This window comes from Gouania willdenowi, chromosome 15, assembly GCF_900634775.1.
Source record: "Gouania willdenowi chromosome 15, fGouWil2.1, whole genome shotgun sequence".
NCBI lineage: Eukaryota > Metazoa > Chordata > Actinopteri > Blenniiformes > Gobiesocidae > Gouania > Gouania willdenowi.
This window is the reverse complement of record NC_041058.1, coordinates 18,391,695-18,409,819: the sequence shown is the minus strand read 5'-3', so window position 1 is coordinate 18,409,819 and position 18,125 is coordinate 18,391,695. Positions and strand designations below refer to the sequence as shown.

Sequence of the window (18,125 nt, the reverse complement as noted above, 5' to 3'; positions counted from 1 at the left end):
AATGTGTCACACCTAACAAGGCTTATTTAAATTTAGCCTGTCAATATGTGTCAAGCCTCATTCATCAGCTATCACTCTTTATCTCGTGTCCTTCTACTTTCACAGAGGCTTGACTTTGCCCTGAGCTTATACAGTTCAATCGCACCTGCAGGCTTTTCATTGAAAGGTTAACAACACTAAAACAACTGTCCTTGCTAAAATTAGGTCATGGTTTGAATGATTTGATAGCATTATTTTCTCACGAGGTCCAGCAGATCCATAAGGAACAATATCAGGAGTGGTATTTTTACAGTGCGGGAACAACTATATGACGATTTTCATACATGAAAATATATTCTTTATTTTGTGTAAAACATACAGTATATATTAAAAGATTTGTATGTGTGTCGAGAAGATTTCTCAGATCAAATAAAGTGCTGCTTTTATTTCTGCTCCAAACATGACCGACTGAAGAATAGCCTGTTGTAAGTGTCAAAACTGTGCGAGATCATTTTGATGTTGAAATGAAGAAGATTGTTTCCCAGCCAAAGGAAAGTGTTTCAAATGCAAGGTTTTCTTTTATTTAAAAGGATGTTTCCTACAGACACGTGCTTTTTGTCTTGTCTGTCCCAAAATGTAGTTTGCGATAATAAAGCCGACGGCAAAACAAATGTCAGCAACGTACACTTACATTCTAGTTTGAGGGCTGCTTGAAGTCTTGCTATTTGCGGTATTTTAACATTTAATCTAAAATGTTGTGAATGCATCATCGTCAAGTATTTTTCATTCCCTGTGTTTCCTAAGATTGGGCTCTGACATGTTGTTCCCTTTAGTGACATTTTGAGGGGTCTTCAATCACATCGCTGACATGAATTTTAATTCACTTTTGTAACAATTCAGATAATGGTCTTATCAAAGTTTGCTCTCCTTTTCACCCCACAGTGGGATTTGCACCGAGGATGAAACATAATGTTTTTCTCCCTGTAATTAGTTGCCATATCTGCTGTACTTTTATTTTTCTTCTTTTATTGGGTCTTTGTGTTGTTGTTGCTGTTGTCTTTGGGTAGAGCTCACCGTATAATTGTAGGTGCAATGCTTTATCTGCCAGCCTTGAAGTTATAATGATGTCTGTGTGTTTCTGTGAAGACAATAGAGCATCACAGAGTATTTATCCTGGATCCAGAATGTGTTGGTATTGAAAGTGACAGAAAAAGCATATTCAGAAGGATATAGTAGTAAAGAGTCTCCTAAAAATCCCCATAACAGGGATATGTAGCTTACTGGCAATCGTTTAGACCAGGGGTGTCACAACTAATGTGCCCTAGTTTGCACTATTACGTAAAATAGTATTTAAAGTATCTAAGGCACCGACAATATCCACTTAATAAGTGACAGATATCAGTGCCTGCAGGATCTGACATTTTCTTGATTTTGTTTCAAAAAAATTGAAAGTACATACAACAATTTGTGATGAAAAATGACTGCCATCATTTGATATAGGCGTGGGAAAACTGTGAGCCCTGGACAAAAATGTGTACTTTCATTGAATTTGTTTATTTTGATATTTACAACTGAATCATTTGGTGATTTACACAATGAGCCATGTTTTCACAATAATTTTTACTTTCCCCTGCGGGACGAATTGGGAGCTTTAAAAGGCCAGATTTGGCCCCTTGACTTTGACACGTGATTTAGACAGTAAAATGGATTAAAACTCCAAATATTGATTAACTTTTATTTGAGGAACATCTGATGGTCAGTGGTCAATAGAATCTCATAAAAGCAAAAGCACTAAAATGCTGGATTAGCATGCTTAACAGCTTAAAATCTTAAAATATCTGTTTTTCAGTCTGACTATCTTTCATGATGTCATACTGTTTGGTAAAACATGGCACACAGTCAATAGATTGTGATCTGTTTGCATGTAAGAGGGAGTTAAAGTTTTTGTAATTGGTTTTGCTGCACCAAAACATGCAAAAATTTCAAATACTGAGAAGTGTATTGCATCGACTTAGCTCAGTGTCATGAAAAGGTTTTTCACTAATTGTTAGCTATCTCTAGAGATCCAGAGCTGAGAGAAAGTTCAGACTTTTCTCCTGTTAATTATAATGCTAGCTGTGTATGGAAAGACATTGAAAGAATGTAGAAATACTCTCGAGGATATGACCTAAAAAGAGCTAAACTAAGATTTGTAAATATCAAAGCCTTTGGCTGACTAGGGCTATGTACACCGTGTTAAAATGTGCTTCCGACAGAGATGGTGAAGGGAGGCACTCAGGTGAGCAGCCACAACTTTGTCACAATACCATTGCATGGGAATGGGTCAATAGTAGACTGTGCTTAGTGGGCATCCCTGCACCAAAAAGGACAGACAGGGATGAGCAGCCAGGTAGGGAAGAACGGAGCTTTCAGCCTCAGGGTGGGCCCGTGTAGTCACTGACTGTATCTTCAGAGGATAAGACATGTGCCTATTGGGCTGGTGGCTTTCGTCTTTGCAGACTTTTTGCATTTAAGCTGCCTGCAGGAGACTCACTATGCTTTATGTATTCTTATTTAGACTTTAGGAAAGATACATTTCCTGTTCTTATTAAAATCGGCCATAACTTGCTCCTTTCCTGGTTGTGCACAAATTGAAAGTACATATTCCAGAAGACGTGAAGATGTGTTCATGAATGCTAACGCTTATACTCACAGCACATTATAGCAGAGGACTTTGATTTGTTACTTCGCTTTAAAGGTTTGCAAGTGGTTGGCTAATTGTCTGCATAATGAAGGGATCAACCTGTCACTTTTGATCATCACTGGAGTGAAACAGAAACTTTATTCCAGAACCTCTGGCTCGCTCTTTTATGCCACTAAATTGCTTCCGCATGCCTTTTGGCTTTTTGAAAGATTGACTTTATTCAAGGATAGGCAAAGTAACAATCATTCCAACATGGTCTGAACAAATCTTCTTACATCAGGCCTGTAATCAGGAGGGCGAGCATGAGCAGAATCACTGGGAGGAAAGTAAGAAAAAAGCTTAGGGTTGAATTTTGTATGGTAAGGTCAGAACTTTGTGCTGTACATGAATAATTGATTTATTAGCAAAAGAAGCGCCGAGAGGCCAAGGCTTGTTCTGTTATGTTGAGTCACAGGTCACAGCGTTCTCACTTTTTATACACACAGCTACAAAAATGCTTAGGCTGACAATCTCCCTATGATGGCTACTTTGTGCAAGGTCTTTATGAAAAAGAAAGATGCATTAAAGTAAAAAAAAAAAAGTTCTTTATTCCCTGACGATTAGAGGTTAATTAAAAAAAGGACTCCAGAGGAAAGGCTTGTATTTGAAATGTGATAGGATGCAAGTGGCCTTGTGTTCCTTCTGAAACCCTGCTGACTGGTATCTGTTTCTTTCCACCCAGTGCCCAGCAGGGTGTCGGGAGAGTTGTGATAGTCATGCCTTGACCCGTCTTCAGGTCACTGCAGTCAAGAATGACTACTTTTTTGACCGATCGCGTTGTCTACCCTGAACCACTCAACATTGTTTATCAAACCGTGTTCTGCATTTTTTCATGACTAATGCATTATTTCTTTGAAACTTTTTTTTCAGGTTGACGTGAAATGTCTCAAAGGAGATCAGGTAGTTTTAACTTTCATTATTAAATGTTGCACTTTTTGTTTTGTGCATTTTATTTAATCAATGTAAAATGTTCATGTCCCTTTTTGCAGGGACCCCCAGGTGCCAAAGGAGAGAAGGTAACCAATGAAGTTCCTCCTTTTTCTTATTACTTTTTTTTTTTTTTTTAATCAAGCAAGTGCTTCAGTTTAATAGTCAACAAATCAGTGATTTAAACCTCCATAAGCATACCCTGGGAAAGGAACTTCAAAGTACGACCACCACTCAACATAAACCTTCATTAACTCGCTGATAGTTTCTTATAAAGATACTTTGCAGAATAGTGGAATGAAAGTCTGATCAACTGGAGCTTCAAAGTGCCTATTAGGGGAAAATGAAGAAGTCACACAAACTACAGGATGCTCCCGACTAAGAAAACAAAACAACCAATACATTCTGTTCATGCACTTAGTTGCAGAGAAGTGAATTTTCCATCATTTATGCATATAACTTTGCAATTATTACACAATTACCAGAGCCTTCCTCCCCAAGGTATTTGCATTTACTGGTGAATCACTAGTCTGTAATCATTATATACTGTAGTTAGGTAATGTCTTATAAAAGTCTTGAAGTTTGTACATGAAGATAAAAAGGATAACTTGAAAACTTGTGTCATCAAGTCAAACTGTAAATAACAAAGCTGCTTTTACATTACAGAACAAGCCTGAAGAAAACAGATGCATTGTTACCGCTTGCATCTGACAAACATGTCTCGTGTTTAAGCAAACAAAAGCAAAAATGGACAAAATTGCCAACATCTGCCAACATGACATGAAACTAATTGTTTGGCAAAAGCCTGCCTATTTAACAGCTCAAGCTTCTCCTTAAGAATATGGCACACATCCACACTTTTCAAGCTGTTTGTGTCAAGATGGTCCTTAGCCGTTAGTTTTGTACCTCAACTCTTCCCACTGTCTGCCAGCAGTGAGTCACAGGGTATCATGGAATTGTTTCGCTTTGTCAACCGGCTATAATTGGCTGGATGATGGTTCAATAACTTTCCAATGTAAGAACAGAGGTGTGCACCATTGCAGTAGACTTGTTAATGGTGATCAATACTATAGAATGTTTATGGGAATGAGATCAATCGGCAAAACATTAAATTATTACAAGAGTGCAACTTCAATGTATCGTAGTTACCTCAAGTTTAGCTGATGCTGCGCTGCCTGTCGCAGCAAATGAGTCCTCTTATCTGCTAGTCTACTGGGAACATGTGGCACAAACATCTGTCTGCAATCGTTTGCACAGAAGTATCGTGTAATCTGCTCTTGCAATGCCAAATGTAGTACTCAGTTCACTTTGAGACATGTTCTTTCCTCAGGGATTAGCTGGATTGCCCGGTCAACCAGGGGAGCCAGGAAAGGAGGGCAAGAGGGTGAGTAAACAGAAGCAGTTCACCAGTTGTTTGGCCGTGCTGACTGAGAGGACCTGGCCTGTCAAACAGCAGCTGAATGACTGCTTGTAAAGTCAAGGCAAAGATTAGAGGAGTACTGTGTGTCTGTTGTAATGAATGGATTCCCTGGTCAAAAGGTCACTCGTTCACTGTATAAATGACGGCACACATGGTTGAGTCCCAGTGGGTGGCGGAGGTGAATAGTATTTGGTTTCCTCAAAGACCAGCTTGAATTAGATACAATGTTGGGATTTATTTGTTTGTCACCTCTTAGTGTACCAACTCTAGTTAAGAACGCAAGCACAAAGATCTGGTATTTACTGTTAAGCTAGTGGAATTTATTAAAATGGCATTGTTTATTGACATTGGGGCAAACCTTGAAATATGGTGGTCTTAAGGTTCACCAGGGGCAACAATATAATTTTCCCATCACATCACTGCTGAGAGGCTGTTGTCAGAAACAACAATTACATATAAAATGTTAGTGGCATATTTCTTTTTTCTTGAAGACGGTCTTGATAAAATGCAACAAGATGACAGCATTGCAGCAAAATGTAAAATAGATCACAGTCTGGGTTGTGGAATGGTTAATAGGTCAAGCAAATGTTTCGTCTTTCGCAAAGGAAGCTAAATCTTAGATTATGCACAAGGACTACCTGTCAAACTCATGGCTCCACATTGGATCATCCAATTCAGCTCGCAGGAGAATGACAGAGAAAACATGAATCATTCTGTAAATGAAACAAAACAATATTTGCAGGGACTCAAAGTTTTCTTAGTGCTTTTATTGCATGATTGCAATATTTTTTTTAATGTTAAACAACATTTTGGTAAATTATTATGTAAATTATTATGTAATAATTTAACAAAATTTTGTAATACTTCTATTTAAATAGATATTGGTCAAAAAATCTGGGAAATGTAAAGTGAAGATCCTGTTGGGACTGATATTTATCACTCTTTGCTTGGATATTGTCAGTTTCTTACATATTTTGTATTTTTCTTGCATAAAATTTGTGGAATTTTTGGCTCACTGTTAATATCAAACTGCTTCGAATTTGGCCCCTGAACTAAAATGACACCCCTGGCCTAGACATCTGCAGAGCATCCAGATGTCAGAACCATCAACAGATTTCCACCCATGAGGTTGTGAATACAGTCAACCCAAAACATATTCCAATATTGTGAACCATGTATGACCTAACGTCACTGGTATCAGTTCTTGGAGGATAATCTTTCCAACTATTTGGAAAGGCAAAGATTATTTGAGCCAAAAATGCTGGTGCAGATGTTTGTTGCAATGTTCTCATTTTATTCCCAGTAAGACTTAAAGAAATACAGTTTGATCATTCTTGCATTCATTTTTTTGGCTGATTGGTAAAAGCAAGTTTTTATTATTATGTATTTTGTAGCCTTTTTGTTCTCTAATTGTTCCACAATGTCTTTGAAAATCGTATTTCTAGAATTGGTATGTAAAACAGCCACAGGGCTTTGAACTGGCATTTTCTTGACTCTGCTGCTGACGTTCCTGAAGACACAGTTCTGATCTAATAATACCCCGTCTTTGATGGCTGGCTTATTTCACGGTGACTGTTAATGTGCTAAGGTTTCCTCCTATTCTTAGCTCGAGGAGTCACACGGAGCCGAAGTTGTTTTCCAACCTGTGTTTTGGCTGTTCGGGTGTCTATTTTAGGGAAGCGGGCATGTATCATTACCAGGCGCGAGCCTGTGGTCAGCTGATACAGCAGCCAGACTCTCACCCTATTAGCAATATTTATCTATGTCTGTGACTCACAACAGTCATGGCTGTTTTACAAATGTTGTAGAATAGCTTGATGTAGAATGCCCACCCTCACAACCTTCACACACTAGCCAAAAGTGGAAAGCTTTCATAAAGCTTCAGATTCAAACTAGAGCATCTCTTAACTGTCTACTTCAATTTATTGTTAAGGAAAAAAAACAAAAAGACCACCCCAAGCCATTGCGATTAACTTCAAGGAGATATAGAGGATATTGCGTAGAAGAGAGGAGAGATGATGCCATTTACAGTGATCCTATACCACAGCATAAAGCATAAGTGGGAATACCAAGGGCATTTGCAAAGACACTTTTGTGACCCTTTTTCTAACATTCATAGAATCTTGTTTTCATCTTTTTACCTTGATAGATGATGATCTCAGTTTGTTGGGGTGCAGGTTAGGGCTAGGCGAACCATGATCAGCATTTTATGGGAACGTATTGGTTCCATATTAAACATTGGCATTAATGGTAATGTGAATGTCTCAGTTCTATCTATAATGGATTGCATTGACACAGAATGGGAGGCAAAGAGTAGGACTTTGGGATTCAGTGACACATTACAGCGGATCAAAAAACGAGGAAGGGGAGCACCAGTAAAAGGAATATGTCCCCCTTGGTGGCAGTGGTGTGCTAAAATATTCATTACTCTCTGTAATGATGTGCTAAGCTAGATGCTGTCATTGTGGCTTAGATCTGTCCAACTATGTTGCAGGATGTAAAAAGGAAACTATGTAGCGAAAGGAAAAAGCTGGCACTTAACTATAAAATTGTAGTTATGTTCAGCAAAATTGGCTGTTTTTCGTGCCAATGAAAACTACCTCAAACGGCACGTGAGTGTTTTATTAAAAGGTATTCTTAAACCAAAACCATTTGTGAGGTAATTACTTGCTCGATCTCAAGCCCAAGTTAAATGAAGATTAAATCAGGAAACACGTCAAGTGTGCGACTGATGGCTGATTAATGATCATTGACGGTGGTACCAGCCAACACTGATATAGAGAATATCAGTCACATGATAAATTAAATATGAGGGCTTTTAACTTTTCATGAAACACTAATTCTCATGAACTACTCTTGACAACATTGTTAGCCAAACACTAGAATTAAAAGATGTGAAGTTACCATTCATTTCATACTTATTTTTATGCCTTCTACTCTAACAACTTGAAGCACAGTGTGCTCCATCATTACCTCTGTTAGCATCATTACGTCAAAATGATCATGATCAATATCACTGATTAAGATAACCGCCACTATCTGGAAAAGAGGATTTTTGGCTCTCTCTGAGTGCTCTCATAGTAACTAAGCCAACAAATTTGTTTTGTATTATAAAAGACATTTGTTATAAAAAGCAATACGAAAAAAAATTTAATAAACACAACACACTAAGCTACAACAAATGATTATTTCCCAAAGAGCAGATCAGATTTAATATAAAAAAAAAACTTCAATGAAATAAGATTAATAAAATAGAATCAGTCAGCCCTTACCTTGGCAGAAGCAATTTTAATGTATTTTAATATCTTTTTCACACATTGCAATAAAAAGTTTGTTATTTCTGGAGAAATAGGATCAACCTTTTTCAGGGAAGTTTATCTCGATCGGTTCATGTTTGATCCGAGCATCCTTAGCCAACATAGACCAGTGAAATTGTGCTAGTGCTGACAGAAGACAACGAACACACAGAAACAGAGCGACAACACGAACAAAGATCTTTTTAAAAATATGCATTGATGTATTTTTGTCATCAAATAAATGTTGTTGTAATGTTGTTTAGGCTAGCAGGTGTTGATATTCTTGTCTTCTTTCAACCACCTCTTCTTTCACCTCTGTGTGTGATGGACTAATTGGCTGACACCATTATTTCGAGCGAGGAGTACATCACAGGGAAAAGGTTAAGAACCTTCGCTTTAAACTATACATTCTTTCTTTTATAGTATGGCAGACTACATACTGCTCATTATTGCTAAATTACACAGAGCTGCTGATGCAACTGTAGCTATTTAATGTCGTGCCAAGTCTCTCCGACATGCTTTTTCTAGTAGTTGGCAGAGGGATATAAGTGGGTTCAATGCGGGCATGGTTTAATCCATGGCCAAGACTGCGTATCACCTCAAGAAATCCCTAATAGCCAAGCAAGTGCTGGAGTTTGAATATTAGCCTGACACTACATTAAGCCTTATTAGTAGCTTTTTACACGTTAAAAGTCTTTGCTTCAGTTGCTGAAGAACATCATGTTGATTTTCTGGTGATGTGTAGAAATCCATGTGATGCTGGCATGCGTAATTGCCTAATGTAGAGGAATTTGTTCTGATGGGACTGCAGGGCGCATGTGTAACTAACACGTCTTTTCTGTGTAATTTAAAACAGACCAATCGTTTGTATGCTTCACAAAATCTGTGGATAGGTGGAAAGGCAAATTTTATTAAACCTTCCTTGATCATCTGAAAGGCCCTAACGTGTCAAGGTGTCCTTGTCTTCTTATTTAGAAAAGACACACACACACACACACTACTGACAGATGTGCTGCAGTGCACAGTGTTTGTCTGTGAGTGCAGAGATGATGAAACCCCAACAAGCCCCAGAGGAAGTAACTTGTTGCTAACGCTTTCTGTCCACAGATGTGTTTCCTTCCAATTAATAATGCACTGAAGATCCACTCAATGATTTATTCACTCATATTTAAAATAAAACAGAGTTGCGTATTCTCTTTTAGTTTACAGAGGTGATGAGAGCAAGCACACAGTGTTTGGATGGTTGATGGTGGGAAAGATTAGTAAATAAATACATGCAGGAGTATTTTATACCTTTAAACATGTTTATCCACAGAGTTTTTCCTGAAGCACAAAATGTTGTGTTCCCATTCCCAATTGATGTCTTTTCAACTGACACCATCGTGATCTTTTTTGCAAAATGGCTTTGGTCTCTGAAATATATTGGTAAAAGTCATGGATTACAAGTACTCACGTAACTGTAATTGAGTTGCTTTCATGGGTACTTGTACTTTTTTAAAAATAAATCAGTAATTTTACTTGTATTTAAGTATGTTTTAAAAGAAGTTAAGTAATTTGTTACAATTCTAAACCCGACCGTTACTGAATTTAAAAAAAATAAAAATTGAATGATCAACAGACATTGTGAAACTACAAAAAAAAGAAATGACCAAACAACAATTAAATGCATCACATCATAGTCGAACCAATCAGATTAAATGTAATGCACAGTGCCAGAACAGCATTTAATGCTGGTTATTTTCTCAGTCTAAGAATTCATAAATTTAACTATACTTAGTCTGAGAATTTTTTTTTTTTTAATTTTGAATTAAATTTGTTGGCGTTATTTCATTTAAAAAAGTAAAATTAAGAATTGTACATTTTGACAAACCTTTTATTTTATACAGATGCCTTTGTGGAAAATAAATGAAGTTCCAATTGTGCAAGATTTAGTCTCTTCCTCTGTAAATTTATACATGAGGTGTTTACTGTATGCAAGGGAACCGTGGTAAGATTTATTACCAAAAAAAAAAAAAAAAACGTGGACGTGAAAGTAACTAATAATTTTTACTTTGAGTACTATTATTTTATGTAGGACTTACTTGTACTTGTAATTGAGTACAATTTCAATCAAGTAACAATATTTCTACTTGAGTAGGATATATCGGTACTCTTTACACCTCTGGATATAAGTTGAGCTTTAATAATAAAAAAAAAAAAAGGCACGGCAGGAAATACCTGTCATTATCAGAGGAAGCACAAAGAGAGAAGTGATTTTAATAGTGTGCTGCACCACATTGTTGCTTCTGATGACAGAATAAAAAAAGATTTATGGTTGCTGCTGCTGAGGGATTACAGTGCTATAAAAACCTTTGTCTCTTATATTATCATTTCTGTGTTCAAATGTCACCATAGTACCGTAGTTTTCATTTACATGCTTAAAGTGTTGGTCGACAGGAGTTTTTTTTTAGAAGACAAGGGAAATTATCAGCCTTATTTTGAAAAACTGTTAAAAATGTTGGAGAGAAATCAGGTTCAGCTTTAGTCAACCATGTTTTGGCAAATGTCCATTATACATCCCTCTCGTCTATCAACAGCTGCTGTTTATTATGAACCGGTAAGCAGGCCGTGAAAGTATATTGAATTCATTATTGCCTACAATTAGCTGAACCTACGTATGTGCGTGTGTACTGTAAGCAGTACCAATGGGACGCAGAGAAAACACACGCTTAGATGTAACACGTAAACATCACTCAGACAAGCCTGGGTCCAAGCCAAACCACAGTCCTCTGTGTGAGAGGCTTTGTTTTTGACAACAAATGAACAGTTCATGCTACTTTGATCCACATGCGACACACTACATGCGTTACATTAGGTGTAACGCATGTAGTGTGTAATGCACAGGTAATAGATGTAATGCACAGGTAATGTCAATACAAGCACATACTAGAAAAACCACGACCTTATACTCATGTCAGACAACAAATAAAACAACAGAACAGGGTCTACAAGGAAAAAACACTGAAGAAAAATACTATATATATATATATAATGGAGTGGGATGATATATTGAGTCCAGAAGACGATATGATGCACAATGTTTGGATCATGAATTCAATGCAATATTATGAATTTAATATTATTAATATTAGTAGTAGTAGTTTTATTAATAATAATAATAATAATAATAATAATAATAATAATAATAATAATAATAATAATAATAATAATAATAATAATGAAAAAATAAATAAATGAGACCAAGTTTTTCTTTTTTACATGCAACAACAATGGAGGGTAGAAAGAGTCAGCATGTAATCTGAAGAGGAGAAAAATTGTCAAAGATGCCCCCAACACTACTGCCATGTATCTGGGTTCAGTAATTTTATTCCACAAAGCCTTTTTACATCCATTCTTTTTTTTAAATTAAAAACTGAATACCTTTTTAACCATTAGCCACTGCCTGATGTCAAGAGTAATGACACTTTCTGTCCAAACTCCTGAAAAGATGTTTGTGTCGCTGGTTGGACAGTTAACTGGCCCACCACTTTTAGTAATTGCTATGTTTTGGTAATAATAGTGGTGTGTACCGTTGACGAATGACTCAAACATCCGTCCTGATCCAAAAACAATCTTTACCACAGACACATTTTGGACTGTGGTTTCCCTACATCCTCATGTGGACATGTTTGTATATCAGAATCAAAATATGTGTTTGCTATTCTTTAAATATCAACTGATCCTTCTTTCTGGAAATATTATCTACCTTCTCCAAATGACAGATCGCTTCAAATTTTGGTATAACTGCTTCATTTGGCAGAGGTTTCTTGCTCCATGGATGAAGACTGGCATGAACAGTTTCACATGGTTGACCTCTACAAAAGCACCTACAGCGACGATTATAATGTAATGAGTCCCTGATGAGAATGAGCCATCAGTTTCTCTCAAGGTAGTGCTCGCTGATTTGATAAATGAACAAAATTGCAGGATCCATTTAGCCGGAGCTCTGTTTCGCTCTTTCTGTTTGTACCCACATATCCCATCTGACTCTGTCTTGGGATAAAACTGGGATGAGGTCAAAGTCCACTACAGAACTGAAGCATAAGTCAATTTAGAGACTCTAATTATCAAGCTATACTAACTGCAGGATGGTACCCATACCCTCAAAATAGACAATAGAGGGTAAATGAAGACCTTGAGAAAAGTATGTAAAAATACATTATTTTCTTGCCAGGTTTAATTCATTTGACAAGACTAATTTAAAAAAAACAAAACCCTATGTGTGGACCCTGCATTTAGCTCCGAACTAAGCAACAAAAATAAGAAGAAATTACGGTAAAGAGCCTGCTGACACATTCTTTAACAATAAGTCACAGGCTGTACAAAATGATATACATTAAAGGATGGAAACTGTTTCATAGCAGGGATTTTTAACCTTTGTTAGACACTAGTCTTGACCTGCCTCGAAAGCTTCCTTAAGCTAACCTTTTTCCACCTTTTGACCCGTATGAGTATTTAATTAATATGTGGGCATTGACAGCAAAATTATTGCAGTAATAATTACAGGAAATGAATTTAAAACAAACAAGCAAAATTGTCTATTTATATATGGTAGATCAGATGACTGTGGTTTAAACTCCTTCTGCTATCAAGCTATTTGCTGGGGGCTTTGTATTTTTTTACCTAAATATGTCAAAGTTATTCTGAAATAATATCCTAGTGTCTTCCTAATATTAACTATACTGTACATGAATTACTTCATTTAAAATTCCGTGAAGCATTTTTTCACACTGGGCTTACGTGGCCCATTAAACAACATTTTCCTGTACTAGGTCATTTTATAGCACATCATAGACGCCCACTAAAGTAGAATTTTATAGTAAAAGAGCAATGCACTGTATGTATGGATTTACATTAATGTCTGTTTAATTTAGTGTATCTCCAATGAGTTTAACTATAAAACAACTACGTGGTGTATTAAACAAGTCAGCCACAGTTGGCGACCATTACAATGGTGTGTGTGTGTGTGTGTGTGTGTGTGTGTGTGTGTGTGTGTGTGTGTGTGTGTGTGTGTGTGTGTGTGGTGTGTGTGTGTGTGTGTGTGTGTGTGTGTGTGTGTGTGTGTGTTGTGCGTGCGTGCGTGCGTGCGTGCGTGCGTGCGTGCGTGCGTGTTCTTAAAGCAGTGTTTTAGAAACTGTGGAGTGATGTAGATATGTAGTTACTGCTATGGCTCGACCCATTGAAGCTCAATAGCAGAGCAACACAGGGGGAAGTATTTACAGGTCAGCAGGACTCACAGCTGAGACTTTATGGCTGGATTTTACACCCTGTGAGATTTCACAGCAGGGGGTAGATTTGTTAACCCTTTCCTTTACGCGACGGAATAGATTGTTCTTCCCGGTTGTATCTAAAAATCACATTGAGGAGATTCAGAGAGCAGTTGTGACACCTGTATTACATCAGGATGCAATACTTTTGCCCAGTGCACGAGGCAATTAATCTTGTCAATGTCAAGTGCACTAGGAGGGAGGATGAAACAAAGAATTGACCTGATTGGCTAAGAAAAGGTTTCATGTTCAGACCCAATTGGGAACTGGGAGGGTTACAGGGGAAAGTGTTTGGCACATCTAAGGACAGTTGCACAGAGCTTTGATTTATCTGTCTGACTTTCGCCTTTCCCAGAGAACCCCAAGTTGGCTGCATCCATTAGTTTCCAGAATAAACACACATTAATTGGCCGGTTAATTACAGGAAAGGATATGGGAGCAAGACTCAATGAGATCAGCTTTGGTTGTACCTTGTTCCTTAGCTTTAAGAGTCTTTTGTTATCTGTGCTTGTTGCGTTGGTCTATGTGTGAGATGTTGATGTTCAACGAGGGGTAATGTAGGCCAAAGCCTCCTCTGAGAATGAGTCAGGGCTGCTGTAGATGGCCAGAGTGTGTCCTTCACCCACACACCTCCCGTCTTACGACTACAGTCCCTCTGCACACCAGGGGGACTGCAGGCGATACATGAACTGGTGTTATCATTCATCAAGATCTGGCACCCTCATGCCCCGTGTCCAAAACTTTCCCGACACTCTTAATGTTGTTTCAATGTCTGCCAGGTGGTAGCAGGAGTGTAAGAGTGTCATGTATCAAATAAAGTCAGCCAAACTGAATTCACTTAGGCGCCAAGGTATGTTGGTGGACAGGAGGTGACTGGCCTTTGCCACAACCCACAGTGCACCATAGGATTTAGTCATCCAAACAATGGGATTCCACTGGCTCCAAGAAGTCTAGCATTATCCAAAGGCACTCTCCTGACATTAAGGTGAGTCCAGGCAGGAGACATGGTTTAACAAATGCTGAGAATGTAAATACTTTTAAAGAAGTATTTTGGATCCAAGCTCCATCTGCGTCAGCTGTTTGAACCAAAGGAGATTGAGTAGGACACAGAAAGCTAAGAATGCAGGGGGGGGGATGGGGGGGGGCAATGGATGCTGTTAGGGGAAGAGATGTAGCACCGAACACTGCAGAGCATAGAGGCACGGTGGTGGGAGGCTGCATTACTTACAGCATACTGGTACAGTCTGCTATTCGTGTTCTGATTCTTCACACTCATCCTGCCTGCAAATTTAGATACATTCATCTGTGTCCACTTTAATAGCATGCCAGGGTGAAGTGCAATGCAGATAATATACATATGGTAGTGAGGAACCTTTGTGTAATCTTCTGTGCGTGGTGAGTGATATGAAGCATAAGACTTGCCAAGGGCTACTGCCCCCGAAGCGAGCACCCTGCAGAGCTTTGCACAGTTTATTTGCTCTGACCTCAAATATTTGGTTTGGAAAATGAACTAATGTTTATTCAAATGAGATTTCTAGCCTCTTTAATTCAATTCTTGGATAATGCATTTAAGAAACACTCACTATCTGTAAACAAAGGAGGGGTACAATCTGCTGTGAAGGAATAATTCTGCCAAAAGTCTTGAGAAGACTTGTTAAAGAGCCAAGACTAATAACAGACATTAAGAGCATTAAGAGTGAGAAAACGCTCAAAAGGCCTTGGCCATCTATTGAGTACCCATCCCAACACTGCACAGACGCACAGCTGAATGGATAGATATTAAGGATGCTTCAATCGATCGGGAGTTGATCAAGAGCAGACCATTTTTATCAGTAATACGGTATCAAATGTGGCACTAAATCTGCGAGGTGTTATGGCGTGGCACATGCACTCTTACTTTCCATGGTAGAGGAAGTTCTAATGAAGCACAGCATCTTACATTGTTCCATAAACGTTTAACGTTTAATTAACATTTCTGTCCAAATTAAATGTTACATACATATAGGTATGATTGTGATATTTTAATGCTCGTGTTTTTTGGTAAATGCAGAGAAAAGTAGGGGCTGACTGACTTCAAACAGTTTTTTGGCTATGGACTTTTTGTTGAACTTGTCAACAGAAATTTAAATAGTTTTTTCATTGTTTGTAGATATAATTTGTTGCATCTTGGTCTGTTGACTCCAATTTACCAGTGGGATGAAACTGATAATAGGCATAAAGTATTGAAGTGTTTTTTGTGGGGTTTTTTTTTCTCTTCGTCACACGAAGAGCTTTTACCTGAACAACACATCCTTAGTACAGTGGTTATTGAAGTCAAACAGGTCCTGAAACTCATCTCCAATGATGAAAATTATTGGACTGTCTTTTCACTTCTATGGCTCTGTTTTTGCTTCTTGCTGCAGTATTTGCTGAATGCCTACTTGTGAGGAATTGGATGTTTGCTAAAATAGCTCTATAATGCATATTTTTTTCAATACTACACTGCGTCCTGCGACTGAGCGCTCTCAAAGTGCCACCTGTGTCCCTTTGTAAGCGGAAAAGAGGCGTAATATGGCATGGCATGAGAATTATTGTCACTCTCTGCCACTCAAGCAGCTCCAAGCCTCTCATCTTTTTCCTTCTTCCCTCATCATTGTAAGCCTTCAACTGGAAAGAAAAAAATAATAATTTACGACATTCAGTGCCTAATTGGCAGACTTCTTAATTAGGAATGTTATCCAACAGACATCATATATTCATGCATTGAGGACATCCATCCATCTGAGAGAACTTAGTTGTTGGCTCTGTCTTTCTCCAACATAAAAATGAGCCATGAAACTAGTTTGCCATCTAGTGGTACTTGAACAAATAACATATATTCAACCAGAGGTCTAGGATTGAGTCTCAGTGAGGTAAGCTTTTATGGAAAGCTTTTGCCAAAACGAGTATAGGTGCAGTTTTGGCCAACAGACCTGTGTCTCAAGTTGGCTGCAGTGTCAGCCATCACTTTATACGTCCCTGAATATTTAGATTACTGGGAGTTAAAGAGAGCATTGTGTGCCAGTCAGAACAGTGAAAATGCTAAGCTGCATTTGAGCCCCTGCCAGGCAGCTGTCGGCTTTGCCGTTCTCTTCCTGCCCCGGCCGCTCCTTTTAACCCTCAGTAAACAAGTGGAACAAATCCTATTTCATTGAAGCTTTTACCAAGTGCAAGGGATATCTGCAAGCCTCAGTGCCCAGGCCCTTTTCTGGGGCTTGTGCAGTGTCCTAAAATGGCATTAAGAAAGGACGGTCACAAGCCTCTGTCTAATTGGATCTTTAATAAGGTGCAGGTGGAGTCTCATTCCCTCTGCAGTGTCTTTTGTAACATTTCAGCAACACAATCAATATTCACCTCCTAAACATTACCAGTTGATTCAACAAGGTGAAAACAGTCTTTGTGAGGATTCTGATAAGTGAAGCATATCTAGCTGAATGTTGGTCCCTTTGATTAGTTTAGCTTGGAGTTGTGAAACCAATACGTTGATGAAGGTTGATATTATGTAACCTAGTTATTGTCTTTTTGTTGATGGGTCCGAGTCCATAGCACTCTGAAAGTGTTGCTTGATGACTGGGGCTTGATCCCACCTTGTTGTTAGCATCTTTGCTAACATTAGCAAAGATATGTTTTGCCCAAAGGTGGTACTTAACATTTTGAAGAAAACTCAACTCACTACCAAAAATTTCAATCAAAAATTGTCATGAAGCAGACCTGTTTTCTCATTACGGGCTGCATTTGACCCGCCTTTCTCCCCTTCACTCCATTGCAGAAGAACTACAGCAAGGAGTTGTGGTCAAACTTAAGGGCTCGTTATACTTATACTCGAGCGCACTCCACAGGGGCGCATTGGTGTTTATACCATTCACCGTTGCACCTGCTGAACCTCACTCCCCCACCCCACTCTTCCCACGCTACAGGGGGAGCTTTTTAATACTCAAAGTCAAGAGGTCTGATTGGCAATCGCAACTGACTACACACACTGACAGCGCGGACGGAGCCTGCTCTGTGACATCACCCACGTTGCTGCATCGCGAGAGCCAGAGCCGTATAGAGATATAGATTTAGAGCGATAAATTCAGATGGAGGGCAGTGGCTAGAGAATCTGCCATCTGAAAAAGTCAAAATTCCCAATGTTTTGTGTAGTTTACGGCTGTTCCAATTGTTCTAATCGAGAAAAGCTAGTCAGGAGCGTTCTTGTGCCCCTCGCATTTTTCTAAATGCCTCCCTCATTTAATACTGGCTGGTGCCGACTCTGCACCGTTGCAATACCCACAGCCAAGACAGGGGGCGGTAGATAAAATTTTACAAGAAGTATAGCAACAATAGACCTCTGTACTCCAGAAGAAAAGCACGCGCGGAAGGAAGTAAACAACAACAATGGCGGCAGCAAGTCAGGTACGTAGGAGGGAGCAGGAATTGCTATGTTTGTGGTTATTTGCTGCCCTTGCAAACGGGCC

General features: G+C 38.6%; 1 protein-coding gene across 3 annotated transcripts in view; it reads left to right on the top strand.

The window, feature by feature from the left end:
- Positions 1-18,125, top strand: part of LOC114476613 (collagen alpha-1(XIX) chain) — a 132,918-nt gene that overhangs the window by 42,640 nt on the left and 72,153 nt on the right. For 2 of the 3 annotated variants that reach the window (XM_028468392.1, XM_028468391.1), the window contains exons 11-13: positions 3,572-3,601; positions 3,691-3,717; positions 4,959-5,012. In XM_028468392.1, coding sequence (XP_028324193.1) covers positions 3,572-3,601; positions 3,691-3,717; positions 4,959-5,012 — 111 coding nt within the window. The remainder of the gene's footprint in view (positions 1-3,571; positions 3,602-3,690; positions 3,718-4,958; positions 5,013-18,125) is intronic. The other variant, XM_028468393.1, reaches the window with a different exon arrangement.